Raw genomic sequence first — 24,837 nt, forward strand, 5'->3', positions numbered from 1 at the left:
ATTAGACAAGAATACTTCTTTATTAAGATCCAGAGAGGTTCAAGAGTTTTTGCGTCCCGTCAAAATCCTGAGAAGGGAACTTTCCAGTGGGGGCTCAAGAATGGTTTCTGAGCTCAAGCTGGCGTGTATGTGATAAATACAATACAAAGGGGCCTAGAGATACACATTCCTTACCTTCTAATATTCAGCGTATAGAATTAGTCACTTCTCCACGTATTTCTACGATTTGGACGCCAATATCTGCAAAAGGGGTCGAATTTGAATCCTATTTTACCATTTTTCAAATTTTTGTGCTTTGTTTTTTCACAGTTTTTTCTATCATGTTTCAGGTTACTGACCACCTATTCTTTTAAAACCTCAGAAGCTCCCGTCACAATTCATAATTCGAAACAAAAAAAGAAAGAACTCGTAAATTTGTGCAAAGATTTCTGTTAACATTTGCTTTCGCTCAAAAAACTGTTCAGGAGAGGAAATAAGTGTGTTTGTATTTACTTGTATTCAGTATAGAACTAACTACCAGTGAAATGATAATCGCATATTAATTTCAACAGAAGGATTTTGATTGATTCTGTACGAAGTGCATTCACTTATATTAGGCATGCAAATTTAAGATTAACTTTGGCAGTTGATACAACTCTTGTACATACACATTGTAACGTACATAAATTAGGTCAGCACTTCATACTTACATCACATGTTGATAATTTGTGAAAGTAGAAAATCCTGGTGCACTCAGCTAAGAAAGTTGATTCCCACTTGCTCACTAAATTCAAGCATATATAAATATTTTTCGGAATAATAATAAATGTTTAACACAATTTCTACTGTTCACTTAAAGATAGTATTTTACGATATAATTATTACAGAAATAAATGGATTAGTTTGTTCATTGCGTCTGTGTATCCCGTACAGTTTAACCACTTGTTTTGTGGACTTGTGCACAAGGTTATGTCACTTCAGGAAGATGGAACTACTTTATTTTACATCTTGCACTTTTGGTGCAAGGTTTGGTCTATGTTGAAAGCTTCTGTTTACGATATTCCGTATAACTAATTGGTTGTAGAAATGGGGATGACTTTTCTGTATACTATAACGAATGGTTACTTCACCTAACTTAAGTATTTCTTTCTCCTTTACAGTATTATCTCGAATGGTAAAATCAAGTGATTCCAGTAATTTGTCCGGATGCTTAAAATTTACCACTTTACTCGTTTTGTTCTGATCTAACGTTCGAAACGGCTTTTGTCCGCGCCTAGCAACAAAAAGGGTACAGTGGTAAATTTCCAGCATTCCGGTAAGTACCGAGATCACTTGATTTTACCATTCGATGAATTACTTTCATTATGTAAAGGAATTATATACAGTTCACACAGTAGTCATCCACATTTCTATAACTTGGAGGTAGTTTCATTGGGCTGGGCGGAACATGACTAACAGAAACTGTCAACACAAAATCAAACCCTTGCATCAAAAGTGCACGATGTGTTTATAAAATGATTCCATCTTCATGTGATTGACTTATCGTGGTGGATAAGGCCACCGAATAAGCGGTTGAAACTGCAAGTGCGGATTTAGGTTTGATGGGGCCCTAAGCTATTGAAAGGGGCCATTTATATATCAAACTTTCTTTTTCAGCAACAAAATGTCGCCATTTTCAGGTTTGAATATATGCTATATCTAATTTATGGACCTAACTGATATCTAAATGGAAACAAGGGCCAATTACAAACAGGACTGGGAAACGGGGGCTCCATTAGAAGCGGTGCTGAATAACATTGGCCTCCTTAGAAGTGGGGGCTGAGAAATAGAACTCTTGCTTCTTGCTCTTACATAACAATCGAAAACACCATTGTTGTACGTGTGTTTTTATCTTATTTGCTTTTTTTTTTATTATTATTTGAAAATTACATTACAATCAGTTTTTTTTTTTTAATTTTTTGGCCCCCAAGCGAGTGGGGCCCTAAGCTATAGCTTGTTTAGCTTTTGCGTAAATCCGGCACTGGAAACTGTACAGGAAAATTTTCGCAGACGCAACCTACGAAGTAAGTGTTCCATTTGCCTCTATAACATTTAGATAATTTTAGCTAACCTAGAAAGCTAGACTCAGATACTTCGACTTTATCTAGAAAAACGTAGGAAATTTCATATTGACCAGATGAAATTTAGAGAATCCGTTACTGTTACTGCTAAAATAAAGGTAATATAGAAAGAATGACGAAAGTTCAGAGAAGTCAGGTCACTCTCCTCACTGGTAATGAGATTTTTAGTCAGAGTTCATTTAGCTGAACTGCCCATCTGATACAAATAGCCAAGGTAAGGAATTATAGGAACATGTACTTATATATGTTTCCGTTTCAGCCTTCCGACAAAATAAACAGCCTGTTTAAAGAATTAGGCATCATTTTCCTTTTTTGTTACAGTTTGCTTAAAAGACTACAATTGTTAGGTCAGTGATCCATTAAATTTAAAATTTAGTGAGATGCTAACAGATAATTAACAGTGATGTGAAGTATTACACGATACTTCACAGAAAGTAGTCAAGGAAATTCTTTGCTATCACTTTCATTTCACTTTATTTGCAATGGTGCACTTTGTAATAATAGTTATTCTACGTAGAGTAATTTTGCAGTTTCAAAAATGTTTTTTCAACAAATTGTTTTCTAATTGTTTATTTTTCTTGACATATGTTCGGAAGTAGCGATACAGAAATAATGTAAGGAATAATCTAGTATTAATCGCTCTTTCAAGTATTTGCTAATTTATCCCAGGTATTAGTTTTTAGTGATCTCCCAAAATGCAGTGCTTACAAACGTTAGCGAAACTGATACTCTTAACAGACTGTTAACTATCTAACAACAAATTAAATTCAACAATTATTAGTTGGAACATTCTGAGACTATCATATTGATGTGAATATTACTTAAATGAAGTCTTCAGTTAGATATTCGTATACATTTTTTTTTTTTTTTTTTTTTGCAATGAAAATGAAAAGCCAGCAAAAAACAAGCAAAATATAAATAAATAAATAAAAGTGATAGTTTGAGGTATCTGTGTACAAAATTATGCAATGGCGATATAAAGATGAGTCCAGTGCCGATACTCAGTAACGTAACTAGGGGAGGCAAACGGGACTTATGCCCTGGGCGTCGGATTAGGAGGACGCAAAATTGGGCAAATATTTGGGGGAGTGTTTTGGTTTGATTAGTCAGAGGGGCGCTAAGGCGAGTTCTTGCCCAGGCGACAACTAGCGTAGTTACGCCACTGCCAACACTTGAGGGAAGTGCTATTGGTAGCACTTTAAATATTATTATCATAAGCTAGGGAAGGTAAACTTACCTAGTTCTTCTTCTATAGTACCAGGAAACTTACCTAGTACTAATTCTTTTATACAGCTTTGTGAAGCTATATAAACTTCCTTCCTGTAGTTGTGAGCGATATTTTTTTTTCTTTTTTTACCGATGTAGCATCCTCAAGAACCGCCACTGGGTGAATCAAAGGAAAAAAAATCGTTCAGTGTTAAAAAGGGATGTAAACCCGAATTAGTTAATGGTAATCAACTTTTGTAGGTGGCTATATGTGTTATCACAAGTTCTGTTCAGCTTATTAAAAAAATTTAGAAATTATCTTTAAAAAGTCGTTGCAGAAATCAAGACTGTAAGCAATATTTTAATTCAATAAAAACAATGAAGGTTATTAAACTTGAGGACGTATAAAAAGCCTAAAATTTCCTTCGACGAGATAGAACTTCTGTTGCAGAGGCACGGGCAATATAATCACCATGCTTACAATGTTTACTTGAAGGTTTGGGCACAAAAACTGTGAACATTGAGCTTGAATGTATAGAATACTATTTCTGATTGGCACTCGGGTTCAAACGTTTTTGAAGGAGAGATTCATATTTTTACAGCAAATACGAAGCGTAAAAATACTTAAGTTAAAACACAGATTCTGTCATCTTAATTGTTTTCTTGCATTGTGATGTAATGCTTTCTTCTGTACGAACAAAACTGTCAATTGACTTTCGTTTACAATGCTCTGAACAGCCACACATGTTTTACAGGAAGAGAAATAAACAAACTTAGTGTTTGGATCTTAACGATTCGAATACTAGATTGAATTTGTAAGAAAGTCATACAGAAAAACTTACAAGTTTTCGTTTTATATATCAAATGTTCAACACTCATTTCAAACGAAAGTTAGTTGTTCCGATTTTCTTTTTTTTCTTTTTTTTTCTTTTTTTTTCTTTCTTTTTTTTTTAATGTATAGAGAAATAGAAAATCCAGTACTGTAGGAACTCGAAAATCATGTTAATTTCTAAATGTGGTTGTGTTGCAGTCACGGGGTGGGTGGGAAGTAGAAATATTTCTATAAATCATTCTCTGTGAAAATAGTTAATTAAACCATTGTTTAGTTTCGAAAAAAACTATCTATAATATTAAAAAGTATTATTATCGTGTTTCGAAATTAATGTGAAAACATATCTTCGTATTGATGCATATTTTATTTCAGCGTAGGTTCATTTTGATATTTGGTAAAGTATTAGCTTGACAGTTACTTTAAAGTGAATAATTAGTTATATGCATGATATTTCCGTGAAATGTGTTCAGTGCAAAATCACTTACTTGTATATATTGAAGACCAAAATCAAGATAGAACTTCATTTCAGTTACAGCTGTATCAAGTGGGTTTCGTAGGGAACAATGTATAGGGATGATGAATAAAGAGAGATGCGTGAATTCCGTAGTACAGGGTCTTCGAGAAAGGATGGTGGGGTGGAGGGTTCATAGGGTTGCTGTGCAGGAATGATGGCACTTGGGTAATTGAATGATACACTGTTTTGTTTGGAAACTCAAGTAGTTATTTAGTGCAAAAACAAATGAGGTACTAGTAGAATCTACTATACTATGACAAAAATATGTTAAAGTGAGTTTGCATGACAGTATGTTTCTGATGTGCACCATTCACATCACTACACATGTCCAGGCGATAATCAATATAAATTACACTGTCAGTATAGATCACCGTACCAATTCCCTCCAGGACAAATGTCCAGGCATGACACATGTCCAGGTGATAATACACATCAGACCCTGTCGACCGTGGCAAATGACCTTGTTGAGTCTTGCTTTCAGGTAGTTCACATTATTAATTTTAACACGCTACACAGGGTCTTTGCTAAAATTCCACAAGAAACATACTTGAACGTGTTTGTTGTCACACTATAGTGGGTTACGGTAGCACTTCATTTGTTTTCGTAATGAATCAACTGAAGTTGCAAACGAAACAGTGTATCACTGAATCAACCAAGTGCCGTCAATCTTGCACAGCAGCCCCCTAGGAAATCCCACCGTTCTTTCTCGAAAACCGTGTATTTGTTCAAAGTATAAAGCGATGACTTTGCATTTGAACAGTAACTAACATTTTATATAGATTAATAAATAAATAGATACTATGCAGCCGTAGCTAATGTATCATGAAGATCATATTTGAAAGTAGTTGGTTTTGCTGTTGCAGAGGTTTTCGTGTTATAAGATACACAAAGTAAAATTAGCGCAGTTTCCTTTTCCTCGAAGTAACTGTAACGTAGAAAGCACAATTAAAATTAAGAGGACGTAGTATTTTTGAACTTGGAATGCTCACTGAAATAAATCGGTAATAATTTTAGATCATGCTGTTCACAGCTATGTCCTCCAGTTGTTTGTTTTCGTTCTGTGTTGCAATTATTTTGAAGAAAAAAGGGAGAGGGCAGGGGGGGGGGACTGCGCATGTTTTAATTCAAATGATTGTTGGGTTTATTAAGTTTACAGAGCCACCTTGATTACGTGCTGTTTTCATTAAGTGATGTGCTTTCCTTGCTGATCAGAACACTCTTTTTCATGTTCGATGAAAAATTGATATTATGAATAACTATCTGCAATATTTCATATTGTAATCGGACTGCTTCTTCAGCAAGATTTTTATTTTTCCTTACATTTTGATTGAAAAACCTTTAAAAATGTGTATATTCTGTCGAGAGAGAGAGAGAAAGAAAGAAAGAAAGAGAAAGAAAGAAAGAGAGAGAGAGAGAGAGAGAGAGAGAGAAAGAAAGAAAAGAAATGAAATCAATGTAAAGAGCTCTACAGAACAGATTTACAGGTTTTGATTTTTATAGCTAGCTAGCTTGTAAATACAAATTATTATTTGTAGAAGCTTAAGTAGATAACCACTTTTCATACAGCACAGATAGCTGTTTATGGGATTTGGTTTGGAATGCAAAGAGCTGTTGTGCTATATGGAAAGTGATTATTTCTGTGCACCTAAAAAACAATAATGTGTATTTATAAGCTGAGCTACTACATGAGCCGCGCTGGAATATCACTTAGCATGAGATCAAGTGGTGTCGGATCTGGTGAAAGATAGGAGTCTGTTCGTACTCGCGAGATGGTGTTGGTATTGTGATGCCCACCCAGCGTCGTGAAGACAGTTGAGAAGCTACTTGAAAGAAGTATCGAACTATGGTCTAGAGCTGCTATTCAACCTTTTTTTTCTCGCGTACCCCCTAGACACAGTTCGCATCCAATTATGTATCCCTGAAGCTGTTAAAAAGAAATTAAATCGAAATGAACTTATTAAACTTAATACACATGTTCATAAAGACTGCAAACTACATGACTGGGGCATTTTTGTCAAGTTTTTAAAACTGTGGAATGATTTACAGAGGTATAAAAAATGGATTCATGCGTGTTGAAAAACAAATTCTGCGAGTTATGCAATAAATATTAACCGATTGCTTTTAAATATTGGACGCGCGTGACGTCATCTCGAAAATTGTCCATTGCAAAGAAAAAAATTGCTCCTCAACTTGGATCATTCAATAAATATGGGAAATATGCTTATTTTAGAATTGCGTAACCCCAGAAACATTTTCGCGTACTCCAGGTTGAATAACACTGGTCTAGAAATCCAGTGTTAAGCCCATGTACTGGCCACACGCCTCCACAAGGCATGAGTGCCATAACCCGGCTGATAGACCCTGACATCAAACTTATGAGCTTATTCCTTAATTTCCTCTTAAGTTTGATAACATGTAAATTTCTAAGGATTTTCAACGAATACAAAATGTATGGAAAAATAAATAAATATGTAAGGTCACAATCTCACTTGCTGCCGGGAAAAATAGTCCGATTAGGCATCGAAATATTACAGATGATAATTCATAATATCTGTCTTCAGGGAACACAGAGGTTGAGTATTATAAGTAAGTGTTCTGTATGTTCTTGAAGTTATTATACCCTATATTACAGGTTGTGATTATATGTTTTGCATGATCCTCCAGTTGTATAATATTGGATTATAGGGAGAGCGGAAGTATATTATTGTATGTTTCTACAGACTATAAATTGCAAAATTTTCTGCACGGCAGTTATTTTATTTATTATTTTTAATATTATTTTTATTATTTTTAAAATGAAAATCTGCATGCTTATTTTAAGTTCCTAATTCTGTTATAAGGTTTGCATCATTGGTGTCTCCTTATCGATGTGGCACATGCTTGTCAAATGTGGAATGAGTAGAGGAATGTATATTACAAAGAAATATGTATTTTTTTTCTTTACGTTGATTTAATTTTTTTTGCCTTATATTCTTTATCCGATGCATGACATCTTTTGTTGTTTTCCTCTTCAGAAGGTAGTGATGAGGATGACCCATCCAAACTCAGTTTGGCTGAACGGGTAAATTTCTTCAACCAAAAGATATTGGACGAACGGTTGCCCCGCAAACCCAATGTCGAAGTAGAAATTCCTGTGAGGAAGAGACGGAGCACTTCCTCACGCTTCAAAACACAACCAGTCACCACCGAGGAAGTGGAGAAAGCTCAAAGTATATCCCCCCTTGTTGCTTCTTTTATCAAACCACCGGACCCTGATGTTTTAGGTGTGCTTTTGTTTTTACTAGTATATAGTATAGAAATGCGTTGTATGTTTTAGTAATTAGAGTGTACAGATGGTGATAGCAGATTATGCATGTAATTTATATTTTAGTTATACAGGGTGACTCTCATAGAACCCGCCCGATTAATTTGCTAATAATTTCGCAGTCGATGCGTATAACCGACCAAAATTACTACATATTAATCCATGGATCTTGCGGGATCGAAAGATCCGACAGGTGGCAACAAATTGGTAATATTATTTAAGGACGTGAAATGGAACTTTTCCCCAACCTCATCATCTCTAAAGGATTGCCGCCCCAAGATTCCCTAGCCTCAGAAGGCAGGATATATTTTTCTCTGTGAGGTTTACTGAAGTACAGGGTAAATGTAAAGAACCCTGTACATTGAAACAGTTGAAGGATATTTCAACTAAAATCAGGAACATCATAAGAAACACTGTGGCAAATAACGGATAAATATATAACAGCAGGAAACGACGTGCCTTAAAAATTGCGCACACTTTCAATACTTCTGATTCCAATAAACATAATCCAGTCCAAAGTAAGTCTTGTGAAAACTACAATACTATCCTATGATACATTACAACTTTTTGTCGGGCCAGTTCTATAAGAATCATCATGTAGTAGGAAGTGTTTAGGCATGGCATGCTTGATAAAATACTGTATGTAATGAAAGTACAGAATGCTTGCATATTCTGCATTTAGTATTTGCTAGTCTCTTAATAAAGCTGACAGTGAAAGAATGATTTCGGATAGTGAAATGTGGATGCATGTTTTAAAGATACCAGTATATTTTTTTCTTTTTAATTAAAAAGATTAAGTTATTAAAATTATACATTAGCCTTTATAGTAAAAAATAAAAGTTCAAAACTAATATTATCAAAATCTGTAGCGAGGTTAATCATAAAATTTACTTGAAGATACTTTGAACGGTATGTTGGTAATCCTTCCAGCAGCGTAACAAACATATGAAGTTTTTAAACTTTTGATATTTGTGGTTTAAACGTAGAAAAGTCAATTCTAAGTAAAAAGGCAATAAGATTCCTATTACCTGTACTTCTTTCCAATAACTAACATAATCAGTCAATATATTTCGAATAAACAAACGTGATCGTTATCAGGGCAAAGCAAGAAGGAATTCGATAGGACACACAGTCACGCACAGTGCATGGACAATATGGCGAATAAGTTACAGAATTTTTCTAGCACTTCCATTAATTGTTTGTTCTAATGTTTTTTCTGTATTCAGAATGTGTATAAATGTATATTTTTCATGTTTTTGCCTTGTCCTAAAGATGAGTATAAACGTTGACTCGAAATATATTAACTGATCGTTTAGTTGTGAATGAGAAGAAAGTATTTAGATTTCTACAATTTATGTACAGTCTTGTTAAAAAAATCTGGCCATTCACCGTGCTTTAAAAGATCATACTCTGGTAATTGTTTTACTAAATTCTAATATTTTGGATCTAAATAAAAGCTCAGTTAACCGAAGAAAAATCTGCGGTTGTTCGATTTAATTTCGACATAAGGTGAGAATACAGGGGTTTCAAATATGGGGTGGCTTTATATATAACAAGACTTTACATCATTATATAGGTAGAAGATACGACAAAATGAACTGTAGGTCTAGAAAAGTAAAGAACGCTTTGATATAAAATAACGTAGTATATATGATTAAGAAAGTTTTATTGCACTTATGCAGCAAACTCTAACCTACTTACTTACGTAGGCACCTTCTGACAATCTGAGCCCAGCCGCGAAACAGTACGGATGTTACATAACAAGTTGATACTTTAGTACCAATAATCATATTAGGAATAGGCCAGTTCATAATTAAATTGAATTCATCCTAACTACATTCGTATGTGAAATATTTTGTTTTGATAAACTTAACTGTTCAAAAATAGAATTTAACGTAAGAATATTACTGGAGGTCAGAGAGAAGGGTAGTGACCTTTAAAAGCTTGTATTAAAATTACCGTTTTAAATCTTAGTTTCTTTGATTGAAACCTGTAAACTAGAAAGATAATCTAAAGTAGTTAATCGCGAAGGTGTCATAAAGACGATCCTCAAAGACGTTTAAGTATATTGTCTTTGTTAATTAGGTTGCATCATATAAGCTACGTAAAGGCGAGGAAGTGGATTAAAAAAATCTCAAATTTATTCTTCATAATAGGGTTATTCCAGTGAATAGTAATCATCCATCAATCCATATGAGTCTCTTTTCGCACAGCACGTTTATATTGTTGGTTATTTCTTATACTTTACTGCATGTCACCGAAATGTAAATTTGAGGAAGGGATTCATTTCTTCTAAAGACTGATTTCTTTGCACCATGCAATTGGCTTTAAAACAAGATGTCTTTACATTTTTCTGATGCAGATACGCATTACAATTGTTCCTGTTCTCTATGGTATGTTGAAGCATGTGTTGTATAGTCACTTAATAATTCAACGATACTACAACAGTACGGTACAACGATATGGTACTCTAACGGTAATAGAAAACAGTGCAACAATACTGCAACAGCCCAATACAATAATGTTGTATACACAATAATACTGTAAATACCGATTATACATACATTTCGTTGTTTATCGGGATTAGTTTGAGTGCCAACTCAAAATGACACTTTTTATTTGTGTGTGTGTGTGTGTGTAGATTATGCAAATATGAACACAAGTAAGGATGTATTATCATTATTATTTACTATGGTATTCAAAATATTTTCGATCTCAGCTCATGCCGAGTGAACTTTGTGGTGGACAGACACCGTATGCGTGGGTTTTCTCGGAGTTCTTCCGTTTCCTCCCTCTTTCTTCATTCCACCATTTCATTCATTTCTCATAATCACAGTCTTTTGTAGCCTAGCCGGCATAACCGTGGCACGTAAAACTCAGATTTCATTTTTTATTCAAAATATTTTGTATTTCGTGAATACTTTTTGAATATTTGCTTATTCTGTCCTTTATATATATATATATATATATATAATACGGCAGGAAGGAATGAAAAATATTGAAATTCATGTAGTACATGTTACTGGTTTTTCAAAATTGTGGTAGAATTTAAGGTATTTTGCTAAGTGTCCAGTTATGATGATACAGATTTGCAGTACTAATCACTTTGTGTGCCAGTAGTTCCCGATTCGAATACCTGTGGAAGAACTATCCTTCGGATACAAACCTGAGTAGTGGTTCGAATCCTATGTTCGGAGTAAAGCCTATCTCATATAGTAGGGATCATACGAGTTGCGTTAAGCTCGAATCACTCATTCAATACACAGTGAGCAACAACTGAAGATCATTAACTCTTTTAACTAAGTTATTTTGAAAGTGCTAGTAAACAGTTTCAGCACCGATATTCACAGTTTCAGTTTCAGCGAATGTTACTAAAAATAAGATAAGGGCAGAACCAGAATAATTAATCTAGCTGCTGAATATTTGAAAAAAATTGCATAAAATCTAAAAGGCCCGAAAACTACTTTGTCATTGTTGATGGAAGATTTCTGTTAAGTTTTTTCAACTTTCAAGCGAGCGTGTAGAAGGTAATCGTGGAATATATAGGATTTCAACTGATTTGCAAGTTTCATGGCTGCTATACATAATATAAAGGAGGTCTGTATGTTCTTCCTGATGTATTTACATTCACAGGGTTCTTCAGAGATATTTTCGAATTTTCTTCCTACTTCAGAAATAATGGAAGTTTACTTGAGGGTAAAAATGAAAAAGAAAATAGAATTTCTCGAGAACTTCTGTAATGATTTTGTTTATTACTTTATAAGTCATTATTTAAATAATAACCTTATAATACGGTATAAGTCATTTTTCTGGTTTGTTGTACCCTTGATTTCTTTTTTTCTTTCTTTCTTTCTTTCGTGTTGGATAATTATCTCGAATACTACTCAGGTGGTTTTATTCATATTTCATAAATAAACATTTCATTAGCAACTCCGTCATGTTGCATAAGAAATTCATGAAAAAATCCTCAAGAGGTAGTTTATTCATGGGAGAGTATATTTTGGGACAATTTTCAAACTCTTCAGGAGATTTTGTTTGTGTGTCTTAAATAGACAATTCATTAACCCTACTAGATACATAAGGATCGTGCCAGATGAATAGATTAAATTTTGCACATTCGTTGTTTTCTAAAAGCAATATTTGTTCTTGCTATTATCATCAGTGTATTCCACTAGGTACACATTCTTTACTTTCAAATTACCTTTTGGAAAAGCCATAGGATCTATATTCAGCTACGTAGAAACGTGTGTTACGATGGATTGATATAAGTTTAGGGAGTAGAAAATATTAGCTGCAATATTACTTCTATAGCGGCAGAGTTTCTTCTTAAAACTAGGTATAGTGAATTGTATTAAATAAAAAAAAGTAAAAAAAAATATTTCAATTGAATATTACACGATCACACTTCAGACTTAATCTATTCTATTCTGCAGCGTGTCATGATAAAGGAACCACTGCAGTGCGTAGGACAAGTTGTTTTCTGCTCTTCGCTGGCGAATTTGTTTCTTTATTTTATTTTTATTATTTATTTATTTATTATTATTATTATTTTTTTTTTGTAGTTTTCTGTTTTACTTTTTTTTTTTTTTTTTTTTTTATCCTCCGTGAACAAGGTTTTAGGAGACATCTGAAAGCTTGAAAATGCAAAAATTATTTAGGAATTAACGTTTGAAGTAAATGAAATGTTTAAGACATTCACTTTTAGTTTTATGCCACGGCACTGCTTTGTTTATATAGCTTATCGTAGAATATTTAGTAGATTTATGCTAGTAACACATTTTCACAATGCGATACGGCGTTTGGTGGTTTAATCAGAAGTGACCCGTACAAATGCGAATGGAGAACAACTGGAGCGGTTTTATGGGAAAGCATTTCCCTTTGCCTTGCCTTAATTTTTTACTGAATCATAATCGTTACACACTTGGAAATTATTAAATGAATTACAAAATTATCATGAAATATGGTCATAGAAAAACACAGTACAGTTGCAGGTATGTTTAGGGTACTCCCATAATGTTTTTAAATTATGATTCAGTTTCAGAGTGCCATTCTCTTGTTTCAGTGGGAAATCGTTGCTCCTGCGTGGGGAAAATTGTAGTAGTGTTACTGAGCACGATATGGGATTTTAGTATGTGAAGCGGTTTACTTCTGAAATACTGAGTATTTCGGAGTATCTTGGGAACACAGCAAGCCCATTTGTTACAAATCTGATTGCAGATTCACGGAAAATAGGAACTGTATTTTATCTACAATATTTTTTTCTACTTCTCTCCTCTTCGTATTTATTTTACCTTACCACTTTGTAAATTCGTAATTCAGTTTTCGAGGGTAGGTCAGAAAGTTCTTACTCTCACCTTGATAGAATTGAGCTAGGGATGTGCACAGATCCGTTTTTCTCTACAAACTGACCTCATGGTGCCTTACATTTCTCACATCTATGGATCAGTCCGTTAATATTAACTGCATAAAACCCTGCGAAGATGAAGACAAACTAGGTTTCCACTGCATTAATGACCTCATCATCAGCTGCGAAACTCCTTCCCTCAAATTGTTTTTTTCATATTTGAGAAGAGGAAGAATCGGTTCGGGTCTAGATCAGGTGAATATAGTGGGTGGAGGCGAAGATTCGTAGCCACATTGGTGCACAAAAGTAAGCGTTCTGGTACACGATGTGCCGATGCATTTTCTGCCAGCAGCAGCACACCTTTCAAGTGCAAAACTCGTTTCTATGTTTTGATAACATCCCATAACTTTTTAAAGCAGGTTCCTGCAATATTTCTCTGTGATTTAAGTAATAATCAATGAAGATCATATGCCACCTCTGGCGCGTAGGATTCCTGGTTCAATCCTAGCTTCCACCAAGTGGGGCTTGTGGTGGACCAACATAATATGCGCGGGTTTTCTCGGGGTTTTACCGTTTCGTCTTATTTTCTTTATTCAACCATTCTCGTCCATCTCATTATCACTCTCTCTCTTAGCCTTTGTGCAACCTTAAACTAAAATACATTTTTTTTTAAATGTAAAGTGTACCCTTATATCAAGAAAGATTTATTTTAATCAAAAAAGTCATACCCTATTTGATCAATGTTTTCAACAGTTACTGGCAAAACAAATTCACCAGAGAGAAATTTACTTCTGCACGTGATCGTACTCGTATTAAATTCACACCTTATTTACCCACTTACAATAGAAGCGAACGAACTATTTTTGTAATATAAAATATGTTTTTAGAAATATTTTTTAGCCATGGTGAACAGAACATTGTATTCGTTGATATGCGAATTTCATGATTAATTCTATTTTGAAGGAGCCAATCTAATGATTAACAAACAAGAGCGCTTTACTATGAATTCTAGTCCCTGCGAAGTAGAGGAAGAAAGTTGTAGTATCGATAGGTATGATATATCGAAATGAGATAAAATGACTAATTCGTTTGTAGTTACTAGAAGGAAGGAGACTGATATGCATTTACTCTTTTGATCTCAACTACATGCTGATACAGATTTGATATATATTTTTTTTTTTCAGATCCATTTATTCATTGATTAGCTAAATTTTCGGTTTCATAATGGCAGTATTTTCAAAACTGTATGACAAGGAGCAGAAATAATGCGGATAAGAAACCTAGAAAATATATACATACAGTATATTCGTATACGACGTAAACACTAAATTATTGAAGTTGAGGACGACTTGTAGCTGCTTCCTCAGTGTGTACACGACGATTTCACTCGCCGATTTAATCCCCATGTAACATCCAAATCAATCAAACCACAACTGAAGCAGTTACAAGCGGTTGTAAGAAATTATTGACTGTAATTGTTTTAGCAAGTACTTTAAATTTTTCTTACTTTTTTTTTGAAAATGCCAAATAATCGGAATTTGAAACTACAAGAAAGGGAGGGTTTAATTATTCTTGGTAGCTACACTCTCCAGGTATAATTTCATTTGTATTACATGCAACGTACTCTCTCATGGCTAGTTAAACAATTTAACACTTTTTCGTCGTACAGCGGTATATGCTAAGAAAATTCAGTAGTAGGAAAATTCGTTACTTTTAGCATAACAGTGAATAATTTTTATATGCAGGGAAAGCATCAGATATGTGAGATATTTCTTGAGACCATCTGAACTGGGCGGGAGACTAATCACTAAAAAGTAGCACGATTAACACTTTGACTTTACAGTATTGTATCTGGTAAAATTTCGTTTATAGGCTTTATTCCAGGGCCAGATTAAGGGGGGCTTAGGGGGCCTATTGCCCCGGACCTTCAGGTGGACAGGGGTCTCCACTCTGATCAAAATCTCAACTGGCTATCTAAAAAAAAAAAAAAATTAAAAAAATCATAAAGATACAATCATAATCATAAAACAAAATATGACCAAAAATATGAAACATATTCCCTTAACTTTCCTATTGTACTTTCACAGAAATGTATTAGGTGAAGTCAGCAGGGACCATATATTTTTTTTTTCTAGCCCAGGCCCTCCAGATGGGATAATCCAGCCCTGCTTAATTCTGTATGGTATTAAAGCATATTTCTTTTACGCATCTTTAACATTTGTTTAAAATAAGTCGATCTTGGGGAAATTATAACTATTTTCTTGTCTTTAAAGTTCTATAAATAAATAAATAACGTGCAAAAAATATGTTAAAATATTTGTATTGTAATATTCGTAGGGTAGATATTGTACTATATGATTCATAAGTATCTGTAGTTTTAATGTTATTAATTATACTTACACGTATGTAATAATTATTAATAAACATTAGTTAGAAAGACTATTATTACTAATAATTAATTTTGAGTTATTATAGCTTAGAGTTGGTTACTAATAATGTAAATGATTTTAACGGTAAAATTAATCAACTTCATAATTTTGATATGATCAATAAAAAAAAAACTTTACAGAGTAATACTGTTAATTCTTTATTATTGTAAAAGTTTAATGCTTATCATAATTGTTAAAATTTAATTAAATACTTGAGTGTAAAGAATAGTCAGTCTGAATCCATTTGCTCTTACTAGTTATTATTTCGAGTAAACCATAGTGAAATCTTCGAATTATGCACTTCAGTAATAAAGTTTTTCTACATTTTAATTTAAAACGTACATACTTGTTATAGAGATCATAAGATCATAATTTTGTTGATTAATGAGAAAATAAGTATAAAATAATTGTCGAGTAAATAATAATTTATAAAAGATTATTCATAAATTTTTCATTAACTAATTCAGACGAAATCCAATATTTAATTTACCATATCAGCTTATAAACTTAAAATGGTTGGTTACTAGGAACGGTTGATACAAAATTAATAATATGTGAATGTTTGGATGTGCATTACAGGTTCTTTGTCTATATCAGAAGCCAAGGAGAAGATATATGAACACGCTGCTGAAATTTTAAAATCTGGATCTGCACCTATGATCAATGTGACCAGGAAGGCTGGAGAGGAGGGAAAGCCAAAAGGTAAATTTAAAATAAATAAATAAATTGCAGGTAAAACGTATTTCAAACTATTTTGAGAGTTGTTGCGTCTTTATGTATGTAGAATTTAGATCCGGAGTAAGTCATCTTCTACAACAAAAGTCCAGATATCGTCTACTTTCTCTTTTCGTTCATGTCTATCATCTATAGAAGTCAGTTATGTCCAGTAACTTTTCGACCAAGTATATATTAAAACCAAAATTCGAGTGGTGTATAGTTATTTTTTTCGATTTCTCCGTTCTCTGTAAACTGAGAGATGTTCCAATGTAACTATTTGTATACGTGTAAGGTCGTACATTTCATAACCACATTAACACGTGGAATTCTCGTGTTATAGTATCATAACATAATATGAGATGCATTCATGTTAGGATTCAGACAATATGATTCTACCTAATGAAGGGCCAATTAAAGCAACTGGAAAGTTTGAAAGCAGGATACTTGAAAAAGGTACTTGGACTATCGAAATACGCTCAATCTCGCTATACTTACATAATAGCTAAGGAAACATTCATGATTGAAAACGTAAGGATGCAAGTGTTACTGCTATTTACACAGGCGTAACGTATACAAGAGGTTTATGCAAAAAGTAACGCAATTAAACATGAACTTTATATCATTAGGCCAATGCAGGATAAATAATGGATGCAGCAGATTACGAACTGAGACATATAGTGAGTGACTCTCTTCGCTTCGCGTTGATTTCATCAGCGCATCTGTGGGATAAAGGCATTCCATCAAGCTAGTGACAAATGTATATATGAGCTGTGTGAGGAACAGTACGGTATACCATGCGTTGAATTGCACGAATCTGGTGGGGTGACCCAGGTTCGATTCCCGATAGGAGCTCATATGGTTTGAATCCTACATTAAGCTGTAGTTCTAAGTCTCATAGCCTCGGTGCTGAACAGGGTGCTACACTTCAAATTAACTGACTGTGTGAATCGATCACTCTCAAGACCTAATTCTGTTCGGACTAGTTTATTTATCTTATGTTCATTGAGTATGCTTCTAGTAATTATAAATTACATTAACTTGGAAGTAAATTATTCATCTTTGTTCCTTTGTTCTTATCGTCCCTCTTGAAACAAAGGGACGTATCTCATTTTTCAACTTTCCCAGGAGACAAGTTGAAAGACTTTATCATAATTTATTCTATGTTCTTTTAAAATTTAATTTGATTTCGTAAGTTATACACCTGAAACAAAGGAAATCAAACTAAATTTTAAAAGAAGACGATATAATAAATAATGAGAATAAGTTTCAACTAGTCTCCTGGAAAAGTTAAGAAAATGAGATACGTCCTTTTATCTTGAGAGGGACGTTATATTTGATAATCATAGAGGCAGTTTATAAGTCTTGCACAGCTTGTTTTAATTTGAGCCACTCTTAAATGAAATATTACATACAAAGAATGTCCCAAAACTATTAAGGATAGTAGATTTGTATATTTTTGTGAACAGTACTCAGCACCCAACAGTGCGCGTTAAGGATCAATTATGTTCCTAAAATACAAGCTTCAGATTACTTAAATAAATAAAATAAAATAATTTAAAAAAAATGAATAATTCGAATTAAAAAATGTAAGGACATTTTATGAGAGATTTACTAAAAGTTACGCGAGATATTAAAACAGTCATGTGAAGATGTTAAATAAGCTACGGTACACATCATGAAACCAGAAAATAAACATGAAATTAAGCATCACGTTAGACTGTGTGGGGCACAAAATACGATTGATTAGTTTTATGGAAATAACTAAAGACAATGCCAGCAAACATAATCCAGAATGCTTTCAAGTTGCGTATCCGTTAAGTGAAATGAAGTCTTCAGTTTAACTTTCCTGGGGTATGCTCTTTCAAAGGAGACTGGTATTATCTACAACCTAATTGGAGATGATGAATTGGTGCAATAAATGTAGCGGAAGGAAAGCAAACGGGACCAGGGATTGAACAGAGACATTTTGCATGTGAGGCGGACATCCTTTTACTTGAATCTCTTTGTACCTTTTTGTGTCGAGAGAAAAGGGAGATTTCTCAGTTAATAGTTCTAATCCGTTGGCGTGTCCAGATCCTTTTGCTCAGTGGTAGTTTAAAATTTACCAGCGGAGGAATCATTTTACCTGGAGTGAAAAGCAGTACTGCAAATATACTAATGCAAATTGAGCACGATTGGAGATACTTCATTCTACCTCTCAGGCCACCCCGTTAAATCATCACTGCTTTTGTCTTTCCACAAGAATTTTTCTCTGTGCCTCTTTTCATTCACGGGCGTCTCTGGCAGGGGGATGCGTCGCCCCCAATATCTTGAAGTACAAAATATTCAATATTTTATTCTAATTTAATTTATTTACTAACGACAGAACAATATATAAATAATAATAATAATAATTATATTTATTTGGAATATAATATTCAGGCTGTGAAACGGTTATAACATAGTCCTTGGTATAACTCAGGGGATCCGTGGAGGTAAGCAGAAATGGAATCGAAGATAATAGACAGGTTGGGCTAGGTAGTACCATTTAAATCACTTTCTTTGATGCCCCCCAAATTTTACATGCCAGAGACGCCAGTGTTTTCATTTCATTCCAATAATTCTCACTCTTATAATTAATCAAATGAACCGAAATTTTAGTTTGACGTCCTACGCCCTTGAGATTAAAAGACACAGATGATTAATTAAAGTGATTGATTGTAAAATAAAATTATTTGTGCCCTCTCACTGGGAATCGAACCCAGCACCACGTGTACTAAAGACACACTCGCTAGCCACTAAACCAGCGAGGAGTGCTCTTATAATTAATAGAATCAGTATGTTCGATCATACTGCAAACATCTGGTATATATCTACATATTTGGTATTGAAACTTTTTTAATGTTTAGTAACTCTCGGATGTCAAAATTTTTAGAGTTTCCTCTTCATTACCATTCGCAAAAGTATTTTGCAAATTGTGTAGAATGAATTTATATACTCAGTTGAGAACAAAAGCCGATTGGTGCACACATCTGCCGACAGTAAGATATGGCAAACAATAAATAAGTCTACTTTGCGTATTTTTGGACAAATCACTTTCAGTTGCCACACCTATTTTCCTTTTTTTCCTTTCAATACATTGGCCTTGGGTTTGTTGACCTCTTCAAACAAAGACATTGTAATGGGCTGCCATTTAATGAAAAGAGAACCTTACGTTCATTGTGGAATATCCAGTTCAGGCTGCTTTGTGTGTGCTAAGATATAGGTGCTTAACATAAGAGTAATAAATATCTTCTTGAAAACTTGTATCTTCTTGAAAGCTTGTAATCTGTTTTATTTTCTGTATCGTAGTCTCCTTGTAACTAATAATGTACACTCATGTCCAAAATGATTGTCGCATATCTATAACTGTCTTCCTGTAAGAATATAATTTGATAAGGATTTTGCATGGTACTTTTAATACTGATACTATGTGTATAATTGGGAAATGTATATTTGAGGTAAATTTCATAGGAAAAGAATTATAAATACGAAAATTAGAATGAGTAAAACAAAATGTTGCTAAATGAACAAGAAAGTTTAATTTTTGTTTTATTCTTATTTATTACTCTTTTGACATGAAATTTGCCACATACATGTCTTTGCCGATAATACACATACTAACATTATAAGAAATACCGGGCGAATTCGTTATCAAATTATATTCCTCCAACAACATATGTATAGATATGCGACAATAATTTTGGACATGAGTATACCTCTGCTATGTATTCATATTGCTTCAACGTTATGAAGTTTATTTTCCTTTATAAAAGTTAAAACAGCCAACGTGGCCAAGTGATCGTACTGCCACATACATATATATACTGTCATATAAACATCATGAAAAAACTAATAAATACTATATGGAGCCAGAAAGTTTTGTTATAAACATGAAATTATTTTTTTTAAAGTTAGTTTGAACTCTGCTTAGTGCAAAGGTATACTAAAATTTTCTACGTCTTACTGTAAAGGATGGCTTATCATTATGATTGCTGATTCTTCCCTATGTAGTTGCATTTAACCCTTTTAAATTCTTGCCTTTTTCAGCGTTTTTCTTGAGTCTCAGATAAGCAGCGACAGTGTCATCCCTATTTATCCAAGGATCATGGTTTATACCTCGTTTTTCTCAGAATGGAACAGCCTTTCAAACGGTACCACTTACATGTCCCTATAATATGCCAGAAAAGGATTATTTGAGGGAAAATCGGGATTGTTTTACCAAAAAAAAAAAAAAAAAACTTCTTCAAAGTTTGGGACCCCCTGAGGCCCTACCGGGTCTGCGCACAAACCTCCAAAGATTTGGAAAAATACTACGTACTGTATTAATTACTTGTGACAAATTCGAAATTCCTGTCTTCAATAGTAAGGGCGGGAAATTTTTTTACCCATTTTGAGAGAGCATCAAAAAACGCCCAAAATTTCCCTAACATGCACCCTACAAATTTTTAAAAAAATTCTGACATGCCCCTAATGATCGTAAAATTATGGTTCATACGTAGTTTTCTTCAGAATGGAGTAGCCTTTCAGATGGTATCACCCGCATGTCCCTCGGACATCCCTAAGGAGGGAAAAATTGAGGAAAATAGGGATTTTTGCTGAAAAAATCCCTTTTTCCCTGGTTTGGAGGCTTCTGGCGCGACCCTGGTAAACATAGAGATCCAGAAATCACTTTCAAAATACTACGTAGTATACTAATTGCTTGTGCCAAATACCAATCTCCTATCTTCAACACTAAGGACGGGAAAAATGTTTTCCTCTTCTGCGAATATTCCCAGAATGTCCCAGAATACCCTATATAAATTTCAAAAATTTCTTGACACGTCCCTAATTATCATAGGATCACGATTGATACACCATTCTCTTCAGAATGGAGCAAGCTTCCAGATTGTATTAACCTCATATCCCTCGGACGTCCCGAAGGAGGGACAAATTGAGTAAATAGGGATTTTTGCCGAAAAATCTCTTTTTTCCGTTTTCAGGCCCTCTGGTGCTGCCCTGGGTAAACATAGAGATCTGGAAATCACTCTAAAAAATATTGCTTATGGTACTAATTACTTGTGCCAAACACCAATTTCCTATCTTCAATACTAAGGACGGGGCGGGAAAAATATTTTCCTCTTCTGCGAATATTTCCGAAATTTCCCAAGGATACTATACAAACTTCAAAAATTTCCTGACACGTCCCTAATTATCGTAGGATGATGATACATACGTCGTTCTCTTTAGAATAGAGTAGGCTTATAGATGTTATCACCCGCATGGCCCTAGGACGTTCCTAAGGAGGTTACAAGTGAGGAAAATAGGGATTTTTGCAGAAAAAATCCCTTTTCCCCGTTTTGAGGCCCTCTGGCGCGGCCCAGGGTTAACATAAAGATCTGGAAATCACTCAAAAAAATATTACTTATGGTACTAATTACTTGTGTCAAATACCAATCTCCTATCTTTAATACTAAGGGCGGGAAAAATATTTTCCTCTTCTGCGAATATTTCCGAAATTTCCCAAGGATACTATACAAACTTCAAAAATTTCCTGACACGTGCCTAATTATCGTAGGATGATGATTCATACGTCGTTCTCTTCAGAATCGAGTAGGCTTTCAGAAAGTATCACTCAAATGTCCCTATCATGTAGCCGAGCGGAGCAAGAATCGCGAAAGTGGGATTTTTGGTCAAAAAATATCCTTTTTTTTTTTTTTTTTTTTTTTACCCTTTTGTCCCTTTGAACCCCCCTTCTGTGTTGACGAAGAGATCTGAAAAAATTCTCATGAAAACTAATTGGTCCACTGATTGTTTTGGAAAAATATTAGGATTCTAGGATTAAAGAGAAGCTCACCAAAAAATGTTGAAGTTAGACCTCAGTAAAAATAAAAGGGAATTTGTAAATTGATGACGTCGTACCCCCCTATGTTCTGACGCTCGGAAGCGTATAGACCCTTCCAAGGCTTTCTTGAATGCCTCCTCTCTTGGAAAATAGAAAAAAAACCGGAACTAAATAGCATTCTTAGTTCTCTTTTAATCGAATCTTTAAGACACTACAATATCGGTCGAAAACGACCGAAAAAACTTAAAAGGGTTAAATGCTTTGAACATGGTCCAGTGATCCTGCAGATTTTTGATTCCGTCATTTAAAATAAAAGGAAAAACTTGTGTAGATACTTAGTCATTTGAGATATGGCGATATCCAGCAAGTTTTTTTTTTTTTTTTTTTTTTTATTAGAAATAAAAATAATAGGATACTTGTTCTGGAGAGTATTGAAAATGTGAAGCGAATTGACTATAGCAACTACTTACGTGTGAATTGAGACGATATCGGCTTGGAACAATATTCCTGTAGTACTTTTTTGATATTCTGGCAACTTCTTAAGAAATAAATCTTAGTACTAATCTGTTACTATTTGATCTTACTTTTGGGAGAAAGTCCATACCGCTTGCATCCCAAAATCTAATAGGCTATAATTTTCTCGATTATTTGAGACCATTATTTCCTTCTGTGGAGGGGTAAGGGATGGATTTTCCACCTTGAGCCGGGAATAATGCATATATAACGTATCTGTGATTATATTGTTCGAGGAAGGCTTTTGGATCGGCTTCAAGAAGCTCTAAATTTTGCGTTGACAGTCGCACTCATTTTCTCCTTCTGGACAGATGAACTAGACCCACACTTGTAAATTGGGCTGTCCATTTCCTTTTTGTGACGAATGAAGTAGCATCAATCCCTGAAGTGTTGTCTGTATTCTGTGGGGCCACGGTGGCTCAGTGGTAAAGTGCTCACCCTCCTTGTAACAGTTTAAATGTTAATAACATTTAAATCCCACATACAAACCGAGTTGGCGGCTGAATGACGAATGCATGGAAGTAGTTTTTGAGTCTGCATTTCATGATTTAACACACGTTTGATTGATTGCAAACAATAAGTTTTCAACTTCAGAGCACATAGTTACATTACAAAGAAACCTTTCAAAATCCCAAAATGTTATTTTGGATAATTACTTGCGAAACACTGAATATTGAAACATATGAAATATAAAAAGTAATAATAGAGAGATTATAAGCAATGAAATGAAGAACTAGTATAATGGCACGGCTACCAAAGACAAGTTAATGCTACGTTAATTTCGTACTGTATTTTAGCTACATAATTCATTTAACATAAATGCCAAAAACATTATAAAGCCAAACCTGTGTTTTAACATTATAGTTATTGTTTTACATCATTATTCTTTCGTTGAAGTAATATTTCACAGTTTGTAGGAAAAAAAAAATCTTTGCCACCAGTTCGTAGCAAATTGGCAATCAGCAATAACAGACAAGCCTTGCCCAACAACTAACAAAACCTTTAGTTATAGAAACTACCACTAGAGGCAGTAGTAGTAGTAGTTGCCTGATCTCAACGTTTTCATTCCAGAGCTTAGATCTAGTATGTAGGTAATAAATAAAACAGAGTAATAATAATAATAAATAAATAAGAGTTACAAATTCTTCCATTTATGTGTCGATTACGTTACACCCTGGCCAGGGATTCGGCCAAACCTCCCTAATGAGGGAGTGTCAACCCCCTAAACTTCCAGTAACACCCTCCCCCCCAAAAAGAACTTCTGCATGATCGGAGCCTGAGTAGGAAATTTTTGACAGTTATTTCATGTTTTGTGCGAAGAAGTCCTATTTAAATATAGAACCCTCAAACGATTGAAAGAAGTACTTTCTTCAAGTGATTTCTAATTGAAACTTTCCTGTGAAGAATATAAATGCATTATATTTCCTAATTTGTCAGCTCTGGCAACAAAACGTGTGCTGCTTCGAGGAATGGTTGAGAACCTAAACGAGTGCCATCGGTTCAATTGCACCATGAGTGAATCAAAATAAATGAATTTGCGTTTCAAAGAACATTAAAGAACTTGGAACAGTAATTTTCAATTTTTGTAAGACTGCGCCGCGGTTCACAAGTATGCTTGTAAATATACGTTTTTTTTTTTTTTTTTTTCATTAGGAACACAAGAAGCATTTAACTTGTCTATTACACGAACCACATAAAGCATGTATAGGATATAAAGTGGTGTTACAATGTGTGAAAATGTGAAGAAGCCAAATGACGGTTCAGAGGAGAGTTTGTCAAAATATGCATACGGTAGTCATCAAGACTATTAATACATTCGTGAATATATGTCACATTGGTAAAAATATTACAAAGTACAAAATTACATTTGCTATAAATCTAAACGAATTAAGTTACCTACAATATTGCGATAAAGGCACAATATCTGCAATTAGCAACAGATATTAGATCGAGTTCATCTAACCTAACCACTGACTGATCTCAGTCGTGAAAAAATTTTCATTTTAGGCAGAGCAAATAGAAATCTAAGAACGACAA

At 34.1% G+C, this 24,837-nt stretch overlaps 1 protein-coding gene across 5 annotated transcripts in view; it reads left to right on the top strand.

The window, feature by feature from the left end:
• LOC145675643 (uncharacterized) overlaps positions 1–24,837 on the top strand; it is an 898,816-nt gene that overhangs the window by 651,025 nt on the left and 222,954 nt on the right. For 4 of the 5 annotated variants that reach the window (XM_081746197.1, XM_081746200.1, XM_081746199.1 and 1 more), the window contains exons 10-11: positions 7,666–7,914; positions 16,308–16,430. In XM_081746197.1, the coding sequence (XP_081602323.1) occupies positions 7,666–7,914; positions 16,308–16,430 (372 nt within the window). The remainder of the gene's footprint in view (positions 1–7,665; positions 7,915–16,307; positions 16,431–24,837) is intronic. The other variant, XM_081746201.1, reaches the window with a different exon arrangement.

The sequence above is a fragment of the Thermobia domestica genome, chromosome 18 (genome assembly GCF_964235325.1).
Source record: "Thermobia domestica chromosome 18, izTheDome1.hap1.1, whole genome shotgun sequence".
NCBI classification, from domain to species: domain Eukaryota; kingdom Metazoa; phylum Arthropoda; class Insecta; order Zygentoma; family Lepismatidae; genus Thermobia; species Thermobia domestica.